The sequence below is a fragment of the Miniopterus natalensis genome, chromosome 2 (genome assembly GCF_054644295.1).
Source record: "Miniopterus natalensis isolate mMinNat1 chromosome 2, mMinNat1.hap1, whole genome shotgun sequence".
In the NCBI taxonomy this organism is placed as follows: domain Eukaryota; kingdom Metazoa; phylum Chordata; class Mammalia; order Chiroptera; family Miniopteridae; genus Miniopterus; species Miniopterus natalensis.
Genome location: NC_142082.1, coordinates 78,183,813 through 78,211,504, shown reverse-complemented (window position 1 = coordinate 78,211,504; position 27,692 = coordinate 78,183,813). Strand labels below are relative to the sequence as shown.

Genomic DNA, 27,692 nt, shown 5'->3' with positions numbered 1-27,692 from the left:
TACCTAAACTGTGAGTAGGTTAATTACATAACAACCTGCTTAATGCCTGGTGAGTGCTGAAGGCAGGGAGCCCTCACAGGATTTCTAGTACTTAGCACTGGGCCTGGCATTTAGCTGGCCCTTAGTAAATACTTGCTGAATGAATGGGACTGGATAAGGGGAATGAGTTGAGGTTGGGAACAAAGGGAAAGAGGTGACTCACCGTAAGCGCTGTCTGACCCCAAACCAAGAATACCCCATGAGAAGCTGATGACTCTAATGCCTCCTGATGCCCCATTTTCTCTGTAACTGTATCATATTACCTGCTGGCTTCCCCAGGTAATATGATCTTTGAAATGGTCTTTACATAATTTGTAAGGTCAGTGTGTGAGTCCCCCTGGGCTCACTGTGGGATGTTTGTGTTACTGTACAGATAGAGAATTACCAAATGATATGTACCCATGCAGCTGTCTGCTCCCTTAAAATATACACGAGTAACTTGCCAGGGGTAGGGGGACAATTATTTTCTCCAGCTGATAGTACAGTTGGTAGAAGCACATATCCATTAGCTAAAAACTAAAGTGGCTTTAATTCAGTCTGGCTTTGAAGGTTTCTTATTAGGAACTCCAATTGGTTTTCCTAAGCTAAATGTAAAACTTGCAATATATTTTCTCATCAAACACTAATTAACTTTAACACTATTAAAATATATAATACCGAAGGTATTGGATGATTTTGGGAGCTCCACGAATTTAATATTTGGATGGAAACATGGTTTTAGTAATGTCTTAAGAGTACTTTGAGCCTCTCCTTCAGCATCACTCGGGCTTGACAGTTTTACATCCCTTCTTAATTAGCTTATAGAGAGATATTTGCTTCAAGTCATGTACCCAAATAATAAAGGTCTTTGTTGCCATATTTAGAAGACTGTGTCCAACATAAATTCCATTCCCAAATCTCTTTCTCATAATGAACTTCTATTGACATAATGAGTTCCTTGGAAGGAAGGCATTGTGTGAATTAAAAATACTAATGAGTCATAATGAACTGTTTTCCTTATTACTGGGAGCAGGACTAACCTTGGGCACATTTTCTAGTAACTGAAAGTGCTTTCTGTACACCCAGGCCTGCCCTCTCAGGAGCTTGTACTCTAACATGTCTTCTCCTTTACTCTAACATGTCTTCTCCTTTTTTTTCACTCATCAAAACACTGAATCCCCCAAATGTCCCTGATCCTAGCTAGTCAGTCTTAGAGAAAAGGAAGTTACTGGACTGGTTCACACTGAGATGTGAAAGACCAAAAACAGCATTAGCCATCTCTAATGACGCCCTGCCTGCATCTTTCCAGGGATATTCTTATTGTAAAAGCTAAGCAGCTTAGCACTGAAAAACTGGAGAACTTTCTAGCTAAGATAAGCTGAGTGTCTCAGGGAATTGCCTAATTAAAAGCAACAAGAACCACTCAAGATGTCTAAACAAACGTAATTTATTGGTGGGATACAAGGGCAGCCCTCACAGAACTCAGTGGAAGAGGCACAGCTGGGCCTTTGGAGGGCTAGGGACAGGACAAGACAGCTGTGAGGAACTGGGTAAACTTTTTCTGCTTTCCTGGGACTGCTGTCCACAGACTGTCATCACCTGCCACACCCTCTCCCCCTCTGCCCCTGCTCTCTCTGCATTTCCATGCACATGAGCCAAATATGCTGCCACTGAGCCAACCTGCCCTCAGATCAAGGGTCCTGTTTCCACGCTCTTGGGGGGAGGGTTGGACCGGCACAGCTTGGGTCAGGTGTCACCCCTAGCTCAGTCTACTCTGCTTATGGGGTCCAGGCCATAAATGACAAACATAGTACCTGGCCCAGGGTAACAATTCAGTTACGTGTTTGTTATAAAGAGAATGGGGACCACCCCTAAGGGGAGGGAATGGGACACATCTCCAAAAGTCTACACACCAAGCCCTAATACTTTTTGGTTAATTCGGTGGGGAACCTAGAGCTTTGGGGCTGGAGAGTGACACTGGCTTGTGTTAACAGGCTCCTTGGAGCTGGGCAAGGAGCTCCCAGCACCAAGTTCACCTAAGGGGACGATTTGCCACCAGGAGGCTGTGTTCCGACTCCTTGGCCCTGGTGTCAGTTGGGACTCAGCGTGGTTTAATGACAAGAAAAGGGAGATTTGCCATCTGTTTTCTACTTTGTATGGATTTGCTGGGAACTTGGATAAGTGACTGAGTCTCTTTGGGATTCTTTTAATTCTAGTTCTCTTCATAAAAATTATACACACGCGCGCGCGTATAGCTTAAATACTTGTACATTATTATTCTAGCAGATTATTATTGTGTTTCCCTTTGCTGGCCTGAAAAGACTCTGAGGGTACACAGGAAGGACCTCAGAAAGCTGGCTGGGAGGTTGGAGGATTATAAATTGCTTGTAGCCAGAGAGATGCATCAACTCCTTCTCTAGGAGGAGAAATGCTTGCTCCATGTGGAGAGTTACATATGTCCTTCAGGATGGTAAAGCAGATGACGTAGGAGGGAAAAAGTGTAAAGACATAGGATGCCTCAGATCTGCTCCTTTGGGAGGTGGGTGGGCACAGGGAGAAGGATGGTGAAGGGCCCTTTTCGTGGACTTGGAAGGAGGGAGATTTTAAAAAGGTAGAAAAGCCCCTGGAAGGCCTGTTGTTAAAGGCCCTGCTGTTATTTGTCCAGGAGTTTTTAGAGAGCACCTACCAGCTGGCTGTGCCCTAGAGGGGAGTGTTTAGTGGGGCTGAGTGGCCGGGCTAATCTTCCTGTAGGTCACGCTGTTAACATCTCAATCCATAAAGCATATTCTCTCTCAAAGAGGCTGAAGCAGGAAACAAAGTGGGGAGGGGTGGTGCAGAGGGGCGGATTGGTGGGTGAGCAAGCCCAGACTTCAGCTTCCCAGGGCTCCCTGGCCCAGGCCCTGTGGCTTGGGGCCGGGGGCAGCGTGGCCTCTCCAAGGAGGAGGCTGCGGGCCTGCTGAGTGAGACCTGCTTTGAGCTTTCATTGCCTTTACTCAGAGGAGTCATTTATGACAATCTGTCATAGCAGGCTGATGGGGCAGACAGCTTTTGGCAGAAGTCCTTCCTACTTTTCACAAATTAAATCATAGAGAAAACCACCAGCAGTGACTACAAAGGAAGTGTTCAAGGCCACTGGGTAGAGGTGAACGGCTGTTAGAGAAAAAGCGTTCACAAGAGCGAAAAAATCCACAGATACTAACATGGCAGGCCAAAAATTAATTGGGCCATGGACAACTAAGAATACTGTCTGGGACAAGAGTCACAATGCAGTTACAATTAATAATAATACAGAACGAAATGACAACAACCAATGTGCACGGAGAGTTTTCCAATGTACACATACATTCTTATTTCTCCACAAAACCTTCTGACGCTAGGAGGGGGTGGATAGCCAGCTATTATCTCCCTTTCACAAGTAAAAAATTCAAGGCCAAAAATACTGCATCAACTTGCCCAAGGTAACATCACTGGTAGGTGCCAGAGTCAGGGCTCAAATCAAGGCTCTCGGCTCTCCCCAGTGCCCTTTCCGTGTTGCAGGCTGCTCCTTCAAGCTTGTATACAGGCCCATGGCACAACAGGGCCACCACGTGGGCAGGGAGCAAAACCATGGGCAGAGTTGGTCAAGCAGAACCTCCCAGTGGTCCAGAAAAGAGCCCAGGGCCCTTTCATTTGGAACGCCTCACCTCACATTGAGTAAGGGGCTTTCATTAAACACCCCTCCTTAAAACAAGGTAATATATGTTTTAAAAATGCAGATAGGCATAAGACCGTAGAAATAAGAATTCTACCACTCAGAGATAAGTGTTTTTATCATTTTAGGGCACCGAAATGGCATCCTTGCAGATATTTTCTCTTTAGTTTGGCCCATCTCTCCTCAGAAAATGGAATTGTTGTTCCTGCCATTTTGTAACTTCTCATTCCATATATTGTGAACGTCTTTCCACTCCAAATATACTTCAACAGTATTTTTCTCATTTCATTAAAAATGTTATATATGTTTTATGATTGTAGGAAAATCATAAAATTATATATATGCTCATTGTAAAAATATTCAAATTCAACAGTACAGAAATGTACAGCAAAAGGAGCAAATATATTAACGCCACCCTTGGGACATAAGCGGTGTTGCTAAATTCCGTATTTCCTAGTCATACTTTCATGCACATAGTAGATATAATGTGTAGAACGTATGTGTGCATATACCTTTGTCCCCAACAAAGTGGGCTCATAGACTGTGATTTGTTTTCTACCTCCCTGTAGTGTGGTCATATTTTCTTCTCAGTACATGAGGTTCTACGGCATCTTTGTTCTAATCCTGGGGAAAGGAAAACCTGGGGAGACTGGAGAAGGAACAAAATAGTAAGCAATAGCAACCCAGGGCTAGTTGTAGCATTTGGATTTGAAAATCCTCCAAGAGGAAGGAGACTGCAGCTCAGGTAGCTACTTGCCACTCATCTGGAGGATGGAGGTAAATGGGCCACACACACTCCCCTCGCCTCCAGGGCCACCTGAGAGGAGGGTACCATGGTACCAGATAGCTCCACTCCACAGTCATGAATGCTCTGAGCCTCCTCAGGTATGTAGAGTCTCATGACCAGCCTGATCCCTGTGTTGGAGAAAACGTGATTCTAGAGTGGTGAGTTGACTTTTGGGCTGTGTTGTACGTAAGTGACTTTGCTCCAGTGGGAAGTCAGTGGTCCTACATTTGCTGCCCCAGCTGTCCTAAGGAGGCTATTCTATCCACATCCACAGGGTAAAACAAATTCTGGCCACTGGGCCCATGGGCCTTCTGTTTAATAACCTGAAATTAAGCAGTGGTGCCCCAGCCTGGGTAGAGTCCAGGTGGGTCTAAGGAGGAGCTGAGAAAGCCTGGGAGGGATCCAGGTCAAGGTGAGGCTCAGCCTGGTATTTCTTCCCAGGACACATGCTCGTGAGGACACTCGCTCTGTGTGGATGCATAGACTGGGACACCTGAATGCTCACCCTGGAAGTCAAGAGTTCCTGGAAGCCACTCCAAATCCTGCCCCTCTGTCCTCAGGAGCACCTCCACCTCCCCTCTTCCTGCCTGTTGTTGTGGCTGGGTGGCTACTCCCCACACATGGCTCATAAATTCCCTGTGAAATAGGAGGCAGAACCAATGCAAAGAGCCATGTTAAAGACCCAGCCATCACTGCAGCCTCTTCTCTAAGAGCTGTGTCATCCAAGAGCTGGCAAAATATTGGGAAAGGGAGGCTTCTGAAGAGCAGGGGTGGCTGTGGGCATTCAGGTCAGGGCTGTGGGTGCATTTCCTAGAGAACATGATGCTAAATGGGAAGGGACAAGCTAATGGAGCCTGTTCTCTCCTAATGGGTTGAAATTGTGGCAGGCAGGTAGACAGACATGAGCAGAGGAAGGATGATGGGCCAGGGACAGAAAGTCACCAGGGTGGAAAGCCCTGGATGCCTAGCAAAGGACAACTGTAGGATGGGACCTTTCCTCCCCTAGCATACCCTGGTCATGTGGTTTGGACCCTCTGACCTTTCCTCCCTAGAGATAACATTTAGACCTCAGTTGTATTTCAGTTCCAGGCCCAGAAAAGCAACAAAACCAGCCACAGCTGACCTCAGGACCAATGACATTGAATAACTGCCCTGGTGCCAGACAATCAATCAGTGAAGACCTAGACCCTGGAAAGCTGCTGAATATTATATTGAGATCTTCCCCTGGGACCTCCCTTAAAATCCCCACCTTAAAATCCTTAGAATGGAGGACCCAGTGCCCTCTCCCTCCCAGGAGCATGCTGACCCGTTTCCTTTTCCCTTTTCCTCCCTTGCCCCACCAGGCTAGTTACCTTCCTCATTACCTTCCTCACTCCCAAGCTGCTAGGGCCCTTCCTTTGCCTTCCACTTCTGTGATTTTATAAATAAATGTTCTTGTATAGTTGGGGTCTTGGCTCTGAATTCTTTCCCAACCCAAACTCAGGTACTGAGGTTGCTAAACCCAGGTTTGGTCTGACCCCACCAGCCTAACACCCAGTGCAGTTCCTCGCCACCCACAACAAATTCCCTGTCAGGGCCTGTGCGGGGAGGCAACCAATTGATATTTCTCTCACATATCAATGTTTCTGTCTCTCCCTCTCCCTTTCTCTCTCTCTCAAAAAAAATTAATTTAAAAAAAGAGAACCAATGAATGCATAAATAAGTGGAACAAATCGATGTTTCTCTCTCTAAAATAAATTTTAAAAATGTATAAGAAATTATATAAATCAGAGAAATCAGGAAGAAGGTAGTTTAAGCTGTCTTCTCTCTGCTATGGTGGGCAGAATAACCACCCCCACCCCCAAATGTTCATGTCCTAATTCTTGGAACCTGAGACTATGTCACCTTCATATGCAAAAAAGGACGTTGCAGAAGTGATTAAGGTAAGGCTATTGAGAAGGGGACAGTATCCTGGATTATCCATGTGGGCCCAGTGTACTATAAGGTGACATCATCATAAGAGGAGGCAGGAGGGCCAGAGTCAGGGGTGATGTGACAATAGACACAGAGGTCGTTGGGTTGGTGCAGCCACAAACCAAGGAATGCAAATGGCCTTTAGATGCTGGAATATGTGAGGAATGGCTCTCCCCTAAAACCTCCGGAAGGAACAGAGCACTGCTAACATTTTGATTTTAGCCCCATAAGACCCATTTCAGACCTCTGACTTCCAGAACTACAAGAGAATATATCTATGCTGTTTTATGCTATTAAGTTTGTCATTTCTTCCAATAGAAAACTACTACACTGCTTGACAGAGAAAAGGAATGAAAGGGTATTACAAACTTTTGTTTATAAATTTCCATTATATTTATTGCAGAAAACAGTCTCCTCAAGAGGAATGTTGGTTCAGAAATTGAATACCAATGATCTACAGTCAGAAAGGACAGCCTTTAATGGAAATATGGTCTATGCACAAAACAAAGTAAGGTGGTTTTCTCGAGACTGCATTTTATTAATGTGTCACATGGGCTCTTTTCCAAGAAAGGCTTATTCTGGGAAATGCATTAATTTGGACCTTAGGAATTTACAGCAGCACCTGAAAATGCTCCCTGTCTAGGAGAGAAATCTCTCTCAGCAGCAGAGCACAGCTCTACTCAGACTGGGGTGGTCCTTCACTGTGTTCCCGGGGAAGCCACCAAAGCTGCCACCTCTCTTCTTGGTGTTCCTCAGACCTACAAAGAAAATGGTGAGAGCTGGTGACCACCAAACAGAAGCCTGGCAGAGGTATCCTTGCCCTGCACAGCTCGGAGGGAATAAGGACCCTGGGAGGTCCCTCCTCTTGGAGGGCCAGGCAGATGCCACAGGAACAGCTCTGGGCTCCTCGGGCTACCCCTGAAGGGCACACGCATTCAGTTCTGAAGAGTGAAAGGGCCTGTTCTTCACAGAAAGTGTGCTGCTGTCCCACACCTCAGCTTACTGCAGTTATTTTTAAAAGCTTGCTAGTAACTCCCACATGCACAGTTCTTCCTTCTGTTCACCTGGGGGCTCCCTGTTTGTGAGCCGCCAGCTCCAGCCGCTCCCCGCGAGCCGGCGGCGTCTGCCTCTGGGGGAAGGGCTGGCCGTGCCCTCCCACCTCTGCCCCACGCACCGCGGCTACATCACGCCTTTGCTCACTGACACCCCAGACCAAACACTGCAGGGTTACTTCTCATGACTCAAAATCCTGATGTTTGAGGTATCTGAGTTCGTTACAGCTTTCCTAGGGGACACGGGAACAAAGCACCTGCTCATCCTAAACAAGGCCCAGTTAGAATTCTTTGAAGAGCATGTCAAACTGCCCTGAGGCTGGGCAACGGCTCAGTGCAGCTGAGGTTTAAGTGGAGGTCTTTAGTGATTTAATTGAAAATGTGCAACTGATATGTTCTCTAAGCGTCATCAACATGTTTCCTACACTCTGAAGCAGGGGTTAGTTCCCGTCTGAGTGGACAGCCACTCAGCGCAGCCCGTGCAGGGGGCCTGACGTGCAACAGCGAGGCACGGGCCCTGCCCGCACCGAGCAGCGCCCGGCAAAGACAGTCACACACGCAACCTGTGAGAGCAGAAAGTCTGGGCGCCGAGGAGACTTAATTTCAAGGGGAGGGAGGGAGGGGTTCAGGGAGTCCCACGCAGTGCGCCCTCTGCTGCTCTTCATTCTCTGCTCAGGCGCCCCCCCTGGGAGGGGAAGGCCGCAGCACTGGGGTCCAGTCGGACCTCCTCCGTAAAGATCCAGTTCGGGAGGAAGGTGAAATCTGCGCACACGGCGGGGTCCTGAACAGGGTGGGTAGGGGCTTGTCCTGCGCGCCGGCGCCAGCTGCCTGGCCTCGCGCTGAAGGGCGCCTTCCCTCCCGTTTGTTCGTACTTCACCCTGTCCAGGGGCAGCAGGTGTTTCAGGGCCAGCAGTGGGCCCGAGCACACCAGTCATCCATTTCTCATTAACGCGTCTTGGCTGGATCGACACCCCGGGTAGGTTGTAGCCTTTAATTTTCATGTCGCTGAGTAGCCACAGGACTGAATCTCCCTTGGAATGACCTAAAACCAATGTCATGAGGACTAAGGTATTGCTTCATTTCCACTTGAGAGGGGCACGTCGGGCTGGAAAGGGAGAAGCCTGCTCCTCGGTAGGAGCCTTTGTTTCCAGTTTGCCTGGTGCACAGCCTGGGGCTGAGGCGTGGCTGCGTGCCCTCCTGACTGCTGGCCGTGGCCGAGTGGGAGAGGGAGCTGGTGAGCACTGATGGCACAGGATGAACAGGGGCTCAGGGAAGTCAACGGGAGGCCACTGGGGACCTGGGTATAGCCCACCCAGGTTTCTAGAAGTAATGAATGCACAAAGGTAAATAATAATCACTAAGAAGACAGCTGGAATTATCTGAAAGTGTGTTGGGAAAACGGAAGGAGAGCAGAGCTCTGATATATCCCTCCCAACTCCATGCTCCCTTTAGCTCTTTCCTCCACCCCAAGCAAGGGAACTAAACAGCAGCAGCCACAGCAAATGCCCCACAGGACACCGGGGCGCCCAGGGCTACCCTAGGCTGTCTGGATGCTAAGATGTGTGTCCTCACAGTCCCTCTGAAGTGGGGACGATATCACACTCATTTACAGATGGAATCTGAGGCACAGAAAGGTGAGGCCATCTCAGCTGGGCCTGCCACAGTGTTTAGGAAAGCAGGCTCTGTCATACTCTGCTGTCACCTTTGTGAAAGTCATTTTCTTAGAAGCCTTAACATTTGTATATTCATCCTTGGAATTTATGCTAAGAAATAATAAAAGATACGGAAAACAACATTGCATATGATAGCCCTAGTAATAGGAGACAAATAAATTATGGAACACCTGTACAAGAAAGCTGTTCAGACCTGAAAACTGCCGTCTCTAAATGTCTATGGGAAAGGAAGATTGCACTATATCATTAAATGAAGATATCAGATTCCAAATCAGTGCCTACCTTATGATGTAATGTTTGCTACACCCACATCCCATAGAAAAAGGTGCATATTGGTGCTCTGTAGTGTCCCAGGAGACCTGGCATAGATTAGCATGTTTTGCAGTCTCCTGTTCTAAATGCAAAGGGATTGTTTTCAGCAAAGCACACCAGGAAAGACTCAGGCTAGAGGTGTTGGGAGAGTGTGGCTCCTCAGTACTTCTCACTTCCTAATGGAGATATGCTTGGTGCTGCCTGACCAAGGTGAGCTCCATCAGGCCATGGAGAGCCCTCAACCTCCTATTGTCCCAGGTACCTCACCCTGGCAACACCACATCAATCTGTTTGCTTATAGAATCTATGCTGGCAAGCTCACTGCCTGGCTCTAACATCTGGGTCAGGTACAGTTTGCCATCTGTTGTCCTCATGTCACAGAGTGTGAGGCCTCTTGGGTGTGGACACAGAAGCCTGAGGGAAGGCTGGGCAGGGGTCTGAGCATGTAGACACTAGTCTTCTCTGAGTGGTCCGCAGAAGATGTCAATTTTTTTCTTTTATAAATTTTTAAAAATTCCAATTACAATTGACATTCACTGTTATATTAGTTTCAGGTGTACAGAACAGTGGTTAGACATTTATATAATTTTAAAAAAAATTTTTTAAATATATCTTTATTTCAGAGAGAGGAAGGAAGAGGGAAAGAGAGAAATAGAGACATCAATGATGAGAGAGTCATTGATTGGCTGCTCCCTGCACACCTCCTACTGGGGATCGAGCCCGAAACCCAGGCATGTGCCCTGACTGGGAATGGCACTGCGATCTCCTGGATCATAGATGGATGCTCAACCACTGAGCCATGGCAGCCAGGCCATTTATATGGCTTTTGAAGTGATCTTCCCAATAACTCTAGTACCCACTGGGCACCATACATAGTTATTACAATATTATTGACTATATTCCCCATGCTGTAATTTACATCCCTTTTACTACTTTGTTACTACCAATTTGTACTTCTTAATATTTTCCCCTTTTTCACCCAGCCTCCCAAACCTCCTCTCATTTGGCAATCATCAGTTTGTTCTCTGTATCTGTGACTTTCTTTCTGTTGTGTATGTGTGGTTTTTTTGGTGTGGTTTTTTTTTAGGTTTTTGTTTTTAGATTCCACATATAAATAAAATCTTATAGTATTTGTCTTTCTCTGTCTGACTTCTTTCACTTAGCATAATACCCTCTAGGTCCATTCATGTTGTGGAAATGGTAAGATTTCATTCTTTTTTATGGCTGAGTATATATGCACCACTTCTTTATCCAATAGTCTATCAATGGACATTTAGGTTGCTTCCATTTCTTGCTACTGTAAATAATGGTGAAGTGGATATAGGGATGCATACCAAATTAGTGTTTTGGATTTCTTCAAATAAATACCCAGAAATGAGATTGCTGGGTCATATGGTAGTTCTATTTTTATTTTTTTGAGGAATCTCCATACAGTTTTCCATTGTGGCTGCACCAATTTGCAAACTCACTAAAAGGGCATGAGGTTTTGTCCACACCCTCGCCAACACTTGTTATTTGTTGATTTATTGATGGTAGCCATTCTGACAAATGTGAGGTGATATCTCATTGTGGTTTTAGTTTGCATCTCTCTGATGATTGGTGATGTTGAGCATTTTTTCATATGTCTATTGGCCATCTGTAAGTCCTCATTGGAGAAACGTCTGTTAAAGTCCTCTGCCCATTTTTTTTTCATGGAATTGTTAAGTTCTATGAGTTACTTATGTGTTTTGGATATTAATTCCTTATCGGATATTTCATTGGCACATATCTTCCCCCATTCAGTAAAGTGCCTTTTGGTTTTATTATGGCTTCTTTTGCTGTGCAAAAACTTTTTAGTTTGATGTAGTCCATTTATTTATTCTTTTATTTCCCTTGCCTGAGAAAATATATCCAGAAATGTATTATTAAGATGTCAGAGATTTTACTGCTTATGTTTTCTTCTAGTTTTCTTATAGTTTCCTATGTTTTCTTATAGTTTTGAACCTTACATTTAAGTCTTTAGTTGATTTTGAATTTATTTTTGTGTATGGTGTAAGTTGGTGGTCTAGTTTCATTTTTTTGCATATATCTGTCCAGATTTCCCAGCACCACTTATTAAAGGGACTGTCTACCACATTTTACATTCTTCCCTCCTTTGTCAAATATTAGTTGACCATATAGGTGTGGGTTTATTTCTGGGCTCTCTGTTTTGTTCCATTGATCTTTGTGTCTATTTTTATGCCTGTACCAGGTTGTTTTGATTACTACAGCCTTGTAGTATAGTTTGCTATCAAGTGGTATGATACCCCCAACTTTGTTCTTTTGTTAAAAAATATTTTTTAATTGCTTTTTTTTTTTAGAGAGAGAGGAAAGGAGAGGGAGAAAGAAACACATCAATGTGAGAGGGAAACATCGATAGGCTGCCTCCTGCATGCCCCCTACCAGGGGTGGAGCCCCCAACTCTGGCACTAGCCCTGACAGGGAATCAAACTGGCAACATTTCAGTCCATGGGATGACACCCAACCAAGACTGCTTTGGCTATAAGAAGTATTCTGTGGTTCCATATAAATTTTAGGATTATTTGTTTTAGTCCTGTGGAAAATGCCATTGGTATTTTGATAGAGATTGCATTGAATTGGCAGATTGTTTTGGGTAGTATGAACATTTTAATGATGCTAATTCTTTCTATCTATGAACATGGTATATGCTTCCATTTGTTTATATCTTCTTCAATTTCTTTCTTTAATGTCTTATAATCTACTGAGTACAGGTCTTTTACTTTCTTGGTTAAATTTATTCTTAGGTTTTTCTTTTTATGCAGTTGCAAATGGTATTGTTTTCTTAATTTCTCTTTCTGGTAGTTCATTATTGGTGTATAAAAATGCAACCAATTTCTGAATACTAATGTATCCTGCTATTTTACTGAATTTATCAGTTCTAATAGTGTTTATAATTTATTTTTTATTTTTTAGTTAATCCTCACCTGAGGATATTTTTCCCATTGATTTTTAGAGAGTGGGAGGGAGAAAGAGAGGGAGGGGGAGAGAGAGAGAAAGATTGATGTGGAGAGAGAGAAACATTAATATGAAAGAGGTACATGCCCTTGACCAGGAATCGAACCTGTGACCCTTCAGTGTCCAGGCCGAAGCTCTAACCATTGAGCCACACCGGCCAGGGCTCTAATAGATTTTTTAAAAAATCCTCACCTGAGGACATGCTTAGGGAAAGGGGAAGGAGGAGAGAGAGAGCGAGAGAGAGAAGGAGAAACATCGATGTGAGAGAGAAACATCGATCGGCTGCCTTCCCTATGTGTCCCGACCAGGGTTTAAACCTGCAACCTGGGTATATACCCTGACTGGGAATTGAACTGGCAACCTTTGAGTGCATAGGGTGATCCTCAGCCAACTGAACCACTCTGGCCAGGCTCTAATAGTTGTTTGGTGCAATCTTTAGGATTCTCTATATATAGTATCATGTCATCTGCAAATAATGACATTTTTATTTCTTCCTTTCCAATTTGGATGCCTTTTATTTCTCTTTCTTACCTAATTACTGTGACTAGGGCTTCCAATATTATGTTGAATAGAAGTAGTGAAAGAAGGCATCCTTGTCTTATTCCTGACCTTAAGGAAATGCTTTTAGCTTTTCCCTAGTGAGTATGTTAGCTATGGGTTTGTCATATATGGCCTTTATTATATTGAGGTATGCTCCTTCTTGCACTTTGCTGTGAGTTTTTACCATAAATGGATGCTAGATTTGTCAAAAGCTTTTTCTGCATCTATTGATATCATCATAAAATTTTTATCCTTCATTTTGTTTATTTGGTGTGTCACAGTAATTGATTTGTGAATATTGAACCAGCTTTGCATTCCAGGAATAAATTCCACTTGATCTTTTTAATGTATTGCTTAATTCAGTTTGCTAATATTTTGTTGAAAACATTCGCATTTATTACATCAGGGATAATGACCTCTAATTTTCTTTTTTTGTAATGTTTTTATCTGGTTTTAGAATCAGGGTAATGCTGGTCTCATAAAATAAGCTTAGAAGCATTCCTTCCTCTTCAATTTTTAAAATAGTTTGAGAATAGGTGAAAATCATTCTTTGAATGTTTGGTAAAATTCACCTGTGAAGCCATCTGGTCCAGGACTTTTGTTTGTTGGGAGCTCTTGATGACTGATTTGATTTCACTAGGAGTTACTGGTCTGTTCAGATTGTCTGCTTCTTAGATTAGTTTTAGAAGATTGTATGTGTCTAGGACTTTATCCATTTCTTCCAGATTGTCCAATTCGTTGGCATATGATTATTTTTATTATTTTCTTATAATCCTTTGTATTTCTGTGGTGTCAGTTTCACTTCTCCTCTTGCATTTTGATTTTATTTGTTTGGGTCCTTTCACTTTTTCCTTAATGAGTCTGGTTAAAGGTTTATCAATTTGTTTACCTTTCCAAAGAACCACTTCTTGGGTGTCATTGATCTTTTTATTTTTTTGGACTCTTTTTTGTTTATTTTTGCTCTGATCTTTATTATTTCCTTCCTTCTGCCCACTTTGGGTTTTGTTTGTTGTTCTTATTTTAGTTCCTTTAGGTGTAAGGTTAGATTGTACATTTGAGATTTTTCTTGTTTCTTGAGGTAGGCCTGAATTGCTATAAATTTTCCTCTTAGAACTGTGTTGGCTATGTCCCATAGGTTTGTGGGTCATTGCATTTTCATTATCATTTGTCTCAAGGTAGATATCTTGTGATTTCTTTTTTTTTTTTTAAATATATCTTTTTATTGATTTCAGAGAGAGGAAAAGAGAGGGGGAGAGAGAGGCAGGCACATCAATGATGAGAGAGTCATTGCTTGGCTGCCTCCTGCACGCCCCCGACTGGATATTGAACCCACAACCCGGGCATGTGCCCTGACCAGGAATCGAACCCTGATCACCTGGATCCTAGGTCAATGACCAACTGCTGAGCCACGCCCAGCCAGGCGTAATTTCTTCCTTGATCTCATTTTTAATCAATTCATTGTTAAGTAGCAAGCTATTTACCTCCATGTGTATGTGTGGGCTTCTTAGGGTTCATCTCGTTTGGACTCTCTGTGCTTCCTGAATTTGTATGTCTATTTCCTTTACCAGTTTAGGGGAGTTTTCAGTCTTTATTTCTTCAAATAGGTTTTCAATACCTTGCTCTCTCTCTTTTCCTCTAGTACCCCTATTATGTGAATGTTGGTATTCTTGATGTTGTCACAGAAGTCCCTTAAACTAGCCTCATGTTTTTATTTTATTTCATTTTATTTTTAATCCTCACCTGAGGATATTTTTCAATTGATTTTTAGAAAGAGTAGAAGGGACGGAGGGAGGGAGGGAGAGAAAGAGAAAAAGAGAAACTTTGATGTGAGAGAGACACATCGATTGGTTGCCTCCCGCATGTGCCCCAACCAGGGCTGGGCATCAGACCTGCAACTCATGTATGTGCCCCTTGACCAGGAATTGAACCCATGATCCTTTGGTGCTCAGGCCACACACAGGCCAGGGATAGCCTCATGTTTTTAAATTCTTTTTTCTTTTTACTGTTCCAGATGGGTGTTTTCTGCTACCTTGTCTTCTAAATCACTAATTCAGTGCCTCTGCTTAATCGAATCCTCTGTTGACTCCGCCCAGTGTATTCTTCATTTCAGTTATTATATTCTTCATTTTTGACTGGTTCTTTTTTCTGGTTTCTACCTCTTTTTATAAATTCTTAGTGAGATCATCTATTCTTGCCCTACGTTCATATAACCAGTGTTTTCAACTCTATATCTGGTAGATTGCTTACCTGCATTTTGTTTAGTTGTTTTTCTGGAATTTTGTCCTGTTCTTTCACTTGGGACATGTTTCTTTGTCTCCTCATTTTGGGCACCTCCCTGTGTTTCTAGATGTTAGGTGGGTCTATTACATCGCCCAGTCATGGCCATGTGACTTTATGTGTAGTAAGTGTCCTTTGGGGCCCAATGACATAGTCTCCCTGTTCACCTGAGCCCAGTGCTCCAGGGGTGTCCTTTGTGTGGGTTGTATGTGCCCTCCTGTTGTAGTAGGACTGAACCTCAGACTGGCTGTGAGGAGTGGCTGTGACTACAGTGGACAAGTTGTTGTATGGGGTCTGGCCTCACAGAGTGGTATTTTCTGTAGCAGTGCTTTGTTGCTTAGTCTGCCTTTTGGGTGTGTTGTTTGTGGAGGTACTTACGTGGTGTGCTAGTGTGGTCTGAAACTGGCCACTAGGTGTGTTGGTTCTGAGGCACTTAAGAAGTTCTCTGGTGTAGGCTCAGGTGAGCCATTGCCTATGCTCCACCCAGGGCCACCTATTAGGAGCTACAAAATGATTTGCTGTTGGTAACTGCTTGTGCTGGGCTTGTGGGTCCCTGTAAGAGGCTATGCTCTGAACCGAAACCTGCTGCCACTATTGCCAGGCAGGCTGGAGGCCACTTAGCAAGAAGTACATGGTACACCAAGGCCAGCCACTTTGTGTTTGGGGTTTGTGGACCTTTCAGATTTTAAGGAAGTCTAGAGTGATGGTGGCTGGCCACTTGTGAGGAACTGGTGCTGAAAGAGGTTTGGGCCTCTGTGTGAGTTGGGTGGGGCAGGGTTCTCAGGTAATCACCAGGGTGGGGTGAGGAGTGCTAGCCAGTTTGATGGAGACTCAGATATGGCACCAGCCTGTGCCTGCAGGATGGGTGGGTGGAGGGCTTAGAACAGGAACAGTGGCACCTGCCTGTACTTCTGTCTGGGAGAGAGCTGCCCCTCAAGCTATTACTCTAAAGCCAGATAATTTAGTTCCTCCCCGTATGTCCCTGGAGCTTTTCGAGCTGTTGCCCAAGTACTAGAGCTCAGAGTGAATGAGTCTATCATTAAGTCATTCCTGAGCCCTTTAAGAGGGTCCCTGGGACTCCAGCAGCCTCTGTCTCACTCAGCCACAATTTCCTCTGGTTTTCATAGCCAGGTGTTGTGGGATCTCCTCTTTCTGGCACTGGTGCTCTGGGCTGGGGAGCCCTGTGTAGGGCAGGGACCTCCAGATCATCTGTGGGGACTTTTGCAGCTGAAATATCCCTCCTGATTCTTTTATTTTTTACTGGTAGTAGTATGGTTTATTAAGCTGTGCCTTAGTACAGGCACTGGGGCTTGTCCATAATGCTCTTGATGTATAAAGCCCAAAGTTCTGCCAGTCCTTTTTGAGCAATGACACCAGGAAACTGACAGTGAAGTAGATGTACACAAGCTTATCATCTGTCATCTTCATATGGCCAACAGCCACTGCCAGACACTGACAGCATCTTCTCTTCATTTGAAACTTGATTGTGGATTTCACTTCATCAACTTTGGCCACCATGTTCTCATTCTGGATCAGCAAAGCGGGGAACTTGCCAGCCTTATTCAGGCCTGGGCCCAGGATTTGTGGGATCTGCTTGATGAGAGACTCTGAAGCCAAAAAGGCATTATACTCCTTGGCCAGCTTATTGACCAGTTTCTTACTCTTGATGTCCATGTTGGGGATATCCACAGCCTTAGCCTCGTCACAGTGCTGCTGGTCCCCCAGAACACATACTAAGAACTTGGAACAGGGAGTGTAATTAAGCCTGATGGGACCCTTTGTCCTTCTGAGGGTCATCGTTCTTCAAGCTGATCTGCAGCTCCGCAGTCTCCAAAAACTTCCAACACTTGCGCTGGTTCCCATGCAGGACTTCCCGCACCACCTCGTAGAGGATGTCATGGGAGACATTGCTGCTCACGGTGCCTTGAGCCTCAAAAACTGGAAAAGAGCTCCCTCCCAATTCTCAACCACCACCTACGGGTTTGAGGCCAGCCTGTTTCACGTCTCTGCCCCTCCTACCAGTCTCGACATGGCTTTTTCTTTATATCCTTAATTATAGGAGTTATGTTCAACTAGACTTTAGACAGTTCTCAAGGGTAGTTGTTCTATTGTAATTTTGAGGCAGTCATGGGAGGAGGCAAACACAGAGTTTACTTGCTCTACCATGTTGACTGGAAGTCCAAACTTTTCTTTTGTTCATTGGTGTTTCCTAATTTTTCCACAATAAACAATTATAGCTTCTGTAAAAAGAAAAAGTTTATTTTTTATTTAAAAAAAGAGAACCTTAGATTAGAGAATTCTTTCTGTCTCTAAAATCCCCCGATTTCATTACAGCTTTCAAATGTTGTTTTCTCTGGTTTCTTTTCTTTCTTTGGCTTCACGAAAGAATGATTTCATTCTCCCATGTGTTCACTGTAGGAACATTATGTTCCCTGAGGTCTGGGGTGTAGCCTGCAGCCAGGTCTGGGCAACTTGCAGTAAGGAGCATGCTGAGGGTCATGGGCCATGGGGCCTGGCCAGATGACACTAGGTGAGGAACTTTTATGAAGCCTGGAGCAAGTCTTGCAGAGGGAGAAAGAAGCAGAGGAGTTTGGCAAAGGAAGTCAAGTTTCTTCTCTTCTTACTCTACTTCTCCCTAAAAGGAAGAAAACACTACAGCAGTCCAAGAAACCATCAGCCAGGATCCTTAGAGAGGTCAGAATCATTGAGAGAGATGCTAACCCAGGAGGTGGGAGTCTCAGCATTGAATTCCCTCTGGGCCTCATGGGAAAGAACCCGTTTCTTAGGTTAGGAGGTGAGACGAAGGGGCTCTGCAGGTGATTTTCTCAGGAGTTGGGCTAGTCTGGGTGCCTGTGACCTGGAGCCTGGGGGACATGGGATCCAAAACTCTCAGAATCTGGTGAGCAGCACTTTCTACCCAGACCCCAGGGGCTTTGTAACAAGAATCTCTGGAATCTGGGCAGATTGGATAAATGCTATTTTGAAGTAGCAAGAGAGCAGTTTATGACCCCATTCCTTATTATTATTATCTTGGTATTAAAAAGAATCTAACCACACAAAACCTCTTAACACTGCTATTCTAATCAACCTGTGTCCCGTCCCTTCTTTCTCACAGCTCTGAGGCTGTTCATGCCAGGGTTCCAGGCCAGGCTCAAGGACAGGCTATGTTCTGTGGCCGGCCCTCACCCCTCCTGCCACCCTGCAGCCCAGTGGCTGGTTCTTTCAAGGTGACTTCCTCCCTGTGTGAAGGTAGCCAGTACCCTCTTCCCCTAAAACCATAGGCTGGGGGCATCTTGAGGTGGATTCTCCTTCCCATGAAACTTGAGGTGGGAGTGGGATTGTGCTGGGGTATTGGCTGCCTTCACACAGAGAGGAAGTCACACTGTGACCCTGCTTCCCTGTTTCTGTTCAGGTTTTGGTCTCTATCTGGGCAGGATCCTGAGGGCGAGCTCTGAGAGGAGGCACACTGGGAGGAGGTGGCAGAAGAGAGGCCTGGGTGGAAGCTAGGGTGTTCTCTGTGTTCTCTTTCCCATCGTAGATAACCACGCTATCTTGAGCTATTATGAAGCTCTGGTGACTTTGCAGCAAGGAGGATGGTGTGCCTTCTCCCACTGTGCCCCTCCCCCAGCCCTGGCTACTGCTGGCCAGAGCCCAACATACCACACTCCCGGCCCCAAGCCCTCCCAGCTAGGATACAGGCCTGAAGACCCTCCCCTCAGCCACCTGCAGACCTCCTGTCCTCCACCCCTCCATCTCCCTCCTATAGCACAGTTGTGACACTCTGTGGGACTCTTTGGGCAGGGACAACTCCCATGGGGGCCCGTCCCTGGCAGGTGTTAGTGAGCTGACTGACCTGGGACCCAAGCATGGCAGACAGGCCAGTCCAGGCTGTTGCGATTTTCACATCTTTGATTCCCCCCATCACTTTTTGAACAGAAATCAGTTCCCACACACTTGCCTCTTGCTAGAACATCCTCCTCACCAACTGAAGAGGAGAAACTAATGAAATCCTGGAAGAGCTGGCTCAGAGATTTAAATAGGCCAGACCAGACCCAAGGTGGAGCCAGTATCGCCTTAGAAAACAGAGACGGCGGGAGCATACTGCACTTCCCCTTCCCCCCAGAGATGCCCGTTACAGTGAGGAGCCTACAAGGAGTGGAACTTTTATTTTAAAATAAACACGACTATGGCTGGGAACAAGCTAACCTTCACCTTCCACAGCAGGTTCTTTTCCTGTGTAAATCTCTCATTTACCTGGGAATGTGGTTTTCTTTAGAATTCTGCACTTAAGATGAACCCACACTCTGTCTGAGGGGAGCAGGGGCAGGAGGAAGAACGAATGCACTGTGCATCTCTGCGCATCAGCAGAGGGCTCTACACCTCCGTGCCCCCAGGAGCAAAGCGTAACCAAGGAACAGTGCCTACTTACATAAACAAATTACATGAGGCCTAGTTTACATTTGCTTCAATAATGCACCTGGCGTTCTTGTGCTACAGTTGGATAAAACCTCTAAATTACACCATTTTACTTCCTAGTGATTTCAGGGAAAGTTGTAACAAACCAATGAACAGGTTTAGAATATATTTACATACATTCTTGGTGTTCAAGGCAACATAAACATAATTCATCACCCAGATTGGAGGAAAATAGGTGGGCACCGCTTAGCCAGTCACAGGTGGGGTTCCTCAGAGGTGCTCAGATCTAGGTTCTCAGCCAAGGAGCCCAAGGAAGGGGATTTCCTGGGTGCATCTGCCTGAAAGGCCAGCAATCAAAGACTCCATTCGACTGCACCTCTCCTTTTCTGAAAGAGGAAAGCAGGGGCCTCTGGCGTGCTGGGTGTGGGTGAGGCTTTGCTGGCACTGGTGGGCTGTGAGGGAGGGGTGCCCCCAGGGGCAGGGGTCTTGGGGTGAAATGCTTCCCAGCTACCCCACTCACTGGCTGTTCCACATTGTGCAGACCATTGGTTTCTTCCCACCTATTTCCTTATCCATAAAATGGGCCTAATGAGTATTCAGAGGGGCTTTCCCTGGTCGTATTTGTCCTGAAGCCCTCTTCTTCCTCATTTGGAAAGTTTATTAACTACAGATAAACAGAAAAAATAAAAAGGACTGCCTACTACAGCCCATTTGCTGTCCTGAGTCTAGGGTGAATGGTGACTCACCTTTGTCTCCAGACTGCTGCTCTCCTTGGGGTCCTGACAGCCAGGTGCAGGAGTAGTCTGCAGACTTACCTCCCACCCCCACGGTTAAAACCAAAGCAGGGTTGCTGGGGTGTATATGGTTGGTCACGTGTTATAGCTGGACAATGACGAGACCACAGTTACAGGATTATTTCCACAGATATTTATTTTAAACCACGGAGGCGACTTTGCATTGGTAACGTACATGGGTAACGGCGACATGTACAGTTCAGCTGGAGGGAAGCACGGTGGGAAAGTAAGCGGAGTTTAGAAACATTCCCAACATTCAGCAGCATTTAAATGTAGAACTGGATACAGACATTTTAACACTGTAGGAAACTCTTGCTCAATCCACTCGATCACATTTAGGAAGTCAATGTCAAGACTGCTTGGTTTGGTTGATGGAATCAATGACAGAAACCACATTTGAGAAATCTGTTCTAACTTCAGGCTTATTACATTTTCAGCCTGACCCCTTGGAGAATCTCACTTCAAAAAGAAAGAAAAAATATCCTAAAGTAACATGCCCGCTGCAGCCAGGATCTGGTGTGGCCACAGACCGATGGGCGTGTGGAACAGAAGCGTCCACGTGCCCAGTTATGGCTACAGTGGTCGACAGGCACGGTGTGGGGCTAGCACCTTCCCTGTTGTCCAGTTAATAACAGTCTGTACTTTTCATAGGTTTTCTTTTACAAAATGATAGTGCATTGAAAAAAAGCCATTTAAAAACAAGGCAAATGGCATAAAACAAATATATGAGACTACAATGGTTACCAGTGACATAAGTATTTTGGTCCATACTTCATATTGGCGCATGCTACTGACTTAAGGTTGTCACCCATTTAAATGGGAAAAAAGGTGTATGTAAGTGAAAAACTTTTTTCAAACCACTTCCACTTTTTGTGTCATAGTCCTCCCTCTCGTGCTTCCCAGAGGACCAAGGGGGGTAAAAAAGGAGGGAAGAATCATGAACATCAAGGTCAGATTCTAAATTTAACCTTTTAAACCACCCTGTAATCCCTGACACTTTCTCTCCCAAGAAAGTCAGATACACTTTCGACTCACAAAAGTGAACATTTGAAGGTATGTTTTTAATGAGATGGTACCATGATTAACTTCCACTTTCACCATCTTTTTCAAATCTCCTAGGCTGGAGATAGAAAAAATACAGAAAGCAATTTTCTTGATATAAGACAAAGATTTTGCGATATGCTCCCATTTATCTGAGTTAAGTCAGCCGTGTGTGGATCAGTCACTGGTAATGGTTTAGGCCAGTTCAATAATAAACAACATTCATGGAATCATAGGATCGTAAGATTGGAAGGGATCTTAAGAACAATCATCAAATTCAACCCTTACTCCAGGCTTTAATCTCCTTCCCACATCACTGACAAGGGGCCAACTACAGTCTCCTTTCCCTGTCATGGGAAACTCAAGGAGGGATCCCATTCCAATTTTGGACAGATCTAGTTTTTAGACATTCCTTTGGTGTGTTAACCTAAATATGCTTCTCAGTGGGAAGGATAATGTTTAAAGACAAAATTACAAATTAAAACCCTTCAATTGGTAAGTATATAGTACTTGGTTGTAGAGTTGAGCTAGATTTAAATATGTATAGTACATGGATGTTCTGGAATTAGGTTATGGACAAATGAGACTTGGGTAGTGAAAGAAAAAGGGAAATGGATGGAACAGCAGGAACTAGAAAGTGCCAAGCCCCACAGTGAGAGGCTGGGTGTGCCCCTGCCTCAGCAGAGCCAGGTCTCTGAGGCAGTGGCTGCTGGAGCTCCTTTCACTGTCACTGAATTGAGAAAAATGTTCCCTTTTACTTGGAGAGTGCCACTTAAGGATTTCCCACTTACCACACTGTACTGAAATGACCCATTACTTGAAAGAACAATTTAAGGCTGAGAAGAAAACGGAAGGCAGCAGCTGCCTGCTTATGTACTGAAAGGCTTGGCTCTGTGTTAGTGTAATGCCAGCTGTCTAGAACAATCTCCTCCTGCCACAGGTCAAGGTCTTTCCTTTTTCACAGGGGAGAAGCTTAGCCCAACCCACCTGTGTAATTATGCAATTAGTATGTAGGTTCCTCCAGGCCAAGTCCATGCCTATGTGGTTTCCAGCTCCATTCACCTCAATGCCTCCAGTGAAAGGCTGTGTACCCAGAAAGTTCAAAAATTAGTAACTATGTGTCATTTGAAGATAACAATTCCAGGCATTCCCAAAGGAAAAGAAACTCTGATACCAGCCTGGACTGCAGGAAAACCTGGACTCTGACACTGATGAGCCTCTAAGTAAACAAACCCCTCAAGGCCAACCGTGTGCTGCCTCCCTCTCTGCCGTCATGAGCATCAGTCTCAAGGTGACAAGAGGTAAGGCTCCAGGACTGCAGCCAAGTGCTTGATATTCTCTGGCAACTCCAAACCCTGTGGCCCCCCATGCACCAGGCTAAAGCCAGATCTTGGGCCTTTGTTTAGGCTGTTTCTGCAGCCTGGAAAGTCATTTCTTTACTCAACTCACCCTTTAGCTCGCTCTTGGATCACAAGTCCTTCCCTCAACAAAGTCCCTCTGGCCCCACCCACTCAGGCAGGGGCACCCTGTGTGGCTCTCCCCAGGCCTGGAATTGGAACTTGTCATCCAGGCCTAGTTCAAAGCCTGGCATAAAGTGAGGATTATCTAGATAACTGAATGTTAAAAAGAAACTTATTTTCTGTGTTTTCCAATCAAATTGCTAGATATTCATGCTTTCACATCAGGAAAATTTTAACTTAGCATTATTTTTAAGAAGAGAAAGATTAAGAATGTTTTGGCAAAATGCTTGCTTTCACTTTAAAATGTAAATGTTAGTGAGCAAGGCCTTTATATACAATTAAACTATATGAAAAGGCAAAACCAAGAGTCTCATTTAATGAATATTTATATCCAGTAACTTTGATACATAGTTTAGAGCTATCTCTTTGCTTAAGTCAAAATTCAGGCTTTAAAAATAGATTAATGTTAAGCAAAAATAAACTATGCTTTAAAAATGAATGTCAAACATGAAAAGGTGATGTTCCACAGAAAGGCAAATGCTGTAGCCCAGCGACTCACTCTAGGCCAACCTGTGATAAGCCTTCAGACAAATGGGGTAAAGGTGCATTTCCAATGCCCCTGGATTTCCACTTAAATATTGCTGCTGGGTGGTCTGTGGGGAAAAGTGCAGGAAAGAGTTTACACTGATGAAGACTTGCAATAATTGCCTCACTACATAGTTCCCACCCGCTCATAACAACAGGGCTGGGGGCAAAAGAAGTGTCAGATTTGCCCATGACAGGGAACAAACTTGGTTCCAGAGGCTCCCTGTCTAAAGGCACTGGAAGTCACTACTCCCACTAATGCCATTACCAGGTAAAGTTCAAAAACAATTGTTCCTTGAAAATACTTCTTTTAGATTCTCTTATTTCCACCTCAGCTATTCTGCCTGGTAGAACTAGTGTTTTGTGCATGGAACATTCTAGATCTCTGAAGATCCCTTCCAGTTTCACGATTTTATGATTCTTTAAATAATTCAAACAAGTGAGAAATACACCATGGCTGACTGACCTCATATAAAAGACACACAACGCCAAGGACTTAATGTAAAACCACTTTTGCTACTGTGGAGATATACCCAGGCAGTTAAAGTTTCCAGTAACATCATTTCTTTGGAGAAACCGAGAGCACGTGATTGGTTTCATCCTACCAAAGAAAGAGCAACTATGTGCAGTTCTGCCACTTTTCTGCACAGCCATGCTAGGCATTACTTGCCAGAGCTGCTGTATGTTGAAGTAATAGAGCAAAAATGTATGTAAAGTGCAAATCCAATAGGGGAAAACAAGAACTATGACAGTTAACCTAGACAGGAGGAAAGGCAAGTGCTGGTGCCAGCTTCCTCTCCTTGTGATGAAGCCTCTATTTCCATAAAATGCTTGGAAGACACCCAACACCAGCAGATATATCTCTGAGTTATAAAAACTGTGGAGATTCAACGTAAAACTCAAGAATTCACAGTATTACAAATACATACATTCAAGCAGCCATTCACATGAGGAGAAAAAGGGCAGAGCAACGGATACCCTGACACATCTGTGGTTTGTGATCCTGATTCTCCTCACCAAGGCAGTGTCAAGTGGCTTCAATCTCTCGGTGGCACTGTGGGCTGGGGTACAGCCATGCTGGGAGAGAGATGACTACAGGGTCGCAGACAGAGCCACCGTGGTGTACATGTGTGATCCCACAGGGACAATCAGCTTCCCAAATGGAGTGTGAGCTCATCCAGATCTAACTCAGATCCATGCCAGGCTTGCTGGGTGCCTGATCTATTGCCTCTCTAACACTCTGTCTTCCCCTCTGTAGAGAGCATGTTCCAAAGCTCAGAAAGGGAAAACAGAGTATCCATTCCTACTATTCATTCCAACAGAGTTCTCTATTATGCACAAATTAGTAATGGCTGCGGGTTCTAGTAATAAATTACAAAATAGATATTTGAATATTCTAAATTTAATTCCCTTTTAAAGCTCTCTCACAGAGCAATCATGCAGAAAAGACTCAGACTGATTTTAACAGCTTGATGGCAAGCAAGGGTAGCATGGAAGGGGCCAGTGAAGGGACAACTGGTAATCACTTCTGTGCATATGACCTTAGAGTATGATCACGTGGGCTGGTCTGATGTCTCAGGTGATTACTATCATGTACCGTGGCTGACCGGGGAGCACCACTGGTCCTGCTTGCCAATGCTGCAGCAGCAGGATCCTCTCTAGGAAGCTCCTTCCCCAGGAAGCACGCTAGGTCAGTGTTCGGGATGGTACCCAAGTATGGCTGGTAGTACTTCTTTTGGTTAGAAAGAAAAGTAAGTAATGTTCACGAGGGAAAAAATTGCTTTCCAGGAAAAGAGAGAAAAATAGGGAGGATTTCAAATATTAACACCAAAAAATTATCAAATCAGAAGTGAACAAGACACTGTGGAGGTAGGACTTGAATAGGAGGGGCAAGTAATTGGTCTGTATTGGTCTGTATATTTGCAAGGTTTTATTTAACCTGGTAGTAATCCCGAAGAGAGTTAGTGATCCCCGAAAAGCCCCCAACAGGTGAGGGTTGACCTAAGTGGTACCATGTCACGTGCTTAGAATGGGGGGGGGGGAGGGGCACATAGCACATGCTTACCCACTCATTTAAATTCTATTTATATAGGTGAAAATAAGATTTTAAAAAAGGACTTCAATATTGTGAGTTGAGTCACTAAAACAGAATATTTCACTTTATCAAATTTGACTGGATTCCCTTAAAATTAGTTTCATCAGGTTGATTTTCTAAAGCCCTTTTCACATTCCCAACAGGAACACATCATGAGCTGTAAGATTCAGTACCTTTTATGTCTCAGACCACAGTTTTAGTATAAAAGTGTGCAAAGTGTTCTAGTTTTTAAAGGGGAAGGAAATACAGATGATGAGGAATAGAGCTGGATTCAGTCTCGCAGTAATGAACATGGTCAAGTTCAGAGGTTATGTCACACAGACAAACACAGCTTTTTTGGGAAGGATACAGGGTTTTGTTTGTTTTTAATACAAGTGAGAGAGCTAGCTGTGTCAATAAAATGAAAACATGAAAGGCTCAGAAGGCTCCAACTGAATTAGAAACAATTCAGGCACTGATAGTTGAAACTCTGAGTTATAATCATCTACTCCTGTGATGACAATGGTTGGGAACAGCTTTCTCATACATAGCATTTTTTAATGTGGGAAAGACAGAGAAAACTGAGGCAGAAACACCAGGTCATTTATACTCAATAAGAACATGAATAAGTTAGACATTACAGATCATTCTTCAGGTGATTCAAGAAGTCGGTTGGTAAATCCACACAAATGACTTACCAAATCTCTCAACTGAAGAGGATTTCTATGAAAGCAGAAACACTGCGAATAACCAGTGTAAATACATACACTCTGGTGAAAAGCAGATGAAGGTGCGAGTAGCTACAGAGAAGAAAAAAGATGACCCTGTGATCCATGCCCAAGTGAAGAGCATGGAAACTGCTTTCTAATAACCAAAAACACCCTGAATAGACACTTTCCTCATTTCTCTGATACACAAAGCAACAACTAAAATGAAGTGTTGAAACATCCCACACAGAGTTTTCAATATACGCAAAACAATGCAGCAAGCCAGACTGTATAAACCATTTGTTAAAAAAATATCTTCTTTTATATTGTATGAATAAGTCGAAAGAGTCCCCTCCAAGCGTTCACTCACTGGCTCACCACTGTGTCTGCAGGTAATATGCAAACTCAGCCAGTTTCTTTAGTCTCTCTCTTCTCACGTGGCTGCTTTACAGCTCCAGTAATGACTTGGATTAAAACAATCATTTCTTGAGTAAATACTATCTTCCTGATGCCTGGGAGTATCATCAAGATACTACTGGGGTCATGTCCCACAACTGTAAAAAGAAAAGGAAGATATACAATGAACTAAAATTAAATTGTATTGAGGACAACCAATCCTTATAATTAAATTCAAGTGAATTTTTAAATTTAAGCAGTAACTAAATACTATACTAACATGATTCTGAAATCTTTAAAATAGTATTTTCCATCAAAAAGTACTATAACATAAACCTCAAAAACATGACAGTGGCACCTGGAAATTTTAATCCAGCTAATAGAGCCTAAAAGCACATGAGAATCATTTAAGGGGACAGGGAACTAAGCTATATTAGGCAGCAAATGGGTACCAGGGATGTGCTGTGTCCTTTCGATATCTTATCTCATTTACTCCTCCAAACAGTTCTACAAAGTGTCTCATTTTCAAAAATAGAGGAACTGAGACTCCCAGAGTTTATTTTAAACTTGCTTAAAGTCTCAGAGGCCTGGCAACTTCCAAAGGGGGTTATTTTAACCACCTCATCCTGCTGCTGCCTCTAAGAATGGACCAGAATGGGCCTGAGAAGCAGAGCTCAGTGCACTGGGCAAGCCTGCGCTGTGCCTGTGTTTCTCAGAAAATGACGCCGGTGTGGGCTTTTCTGTCCTGGACACTTGCTGTGGCACTGAGTCCATACGGTCTGCCACCATCCTCAGAGAGGCCCTGGAGGAATGCTTGTGGATTAGTTGATCTCACTGGAAAAAGATCTTGTTTATTACTTGTTGGCTTATTCAAGTCCTACCACTGATTCAATGCTCATCTCAAATCCCTCCTCCTTCATAG

General features: G+C 44.3%; 2 protein-coding genes and 1 pseudogene across 2 annotated transcripts in view; 1 reads left to right on the top strand and 2 right to left on the bottom strand.

The window, feature by feature from the left end:
* DHRS12 (dehydrogenase/reductase 12) overlaps positions 1–8,488 on the top strand; it is a 33,266-nt gene extending 24,778 nt beyond the window's left edge. Inside the window, 5 exon segments of the mRNA XM_087813735.1 lie at positions 4,605–4,640; positions 6,564–6,579; positions 6,853–6,957; positions 8,388–8,427; positions 8,430–8,488. Of these exon segments, the coding sequence (XP_087669861.1) occupies positions 4,605–4,640; positions 6,564–6,579; positions 6,853–6,957; positions 8,388–8,427; positions 8,430–8,488 (256 nt within the window).
* An 8,100-nt stretch (positions 8,489–16,588) lies between these two features.
* On the bottom strand, positions 16,589–17,463 carry LOC107537728 (large ribosomal subunit protein uL1 pseudogene; annotated as a pseudogene).
* A 3,162-nt stretch (positions 17,464–20,625) lies between these two features.
* Positions 20,626–27,692, bottom strand: part of WDFY2 (WD repeat and FYVE domain containing 2) — a 190,610-nt gene continuing 183,543 nt past the window's right edge. Inside the window, exon 12 of the mRNA XM_016213832.2 lies at positions 20,626–26,928. Within this exon, the coding sequence (XP_016069318.1) occupies positions 26,899–26,928 (30 nt within the window). The 3' untranslated portion in view covers positions 20,626–26,898. The remainder of the gene's footprint in view (positions 26,929–27,692) is intronic.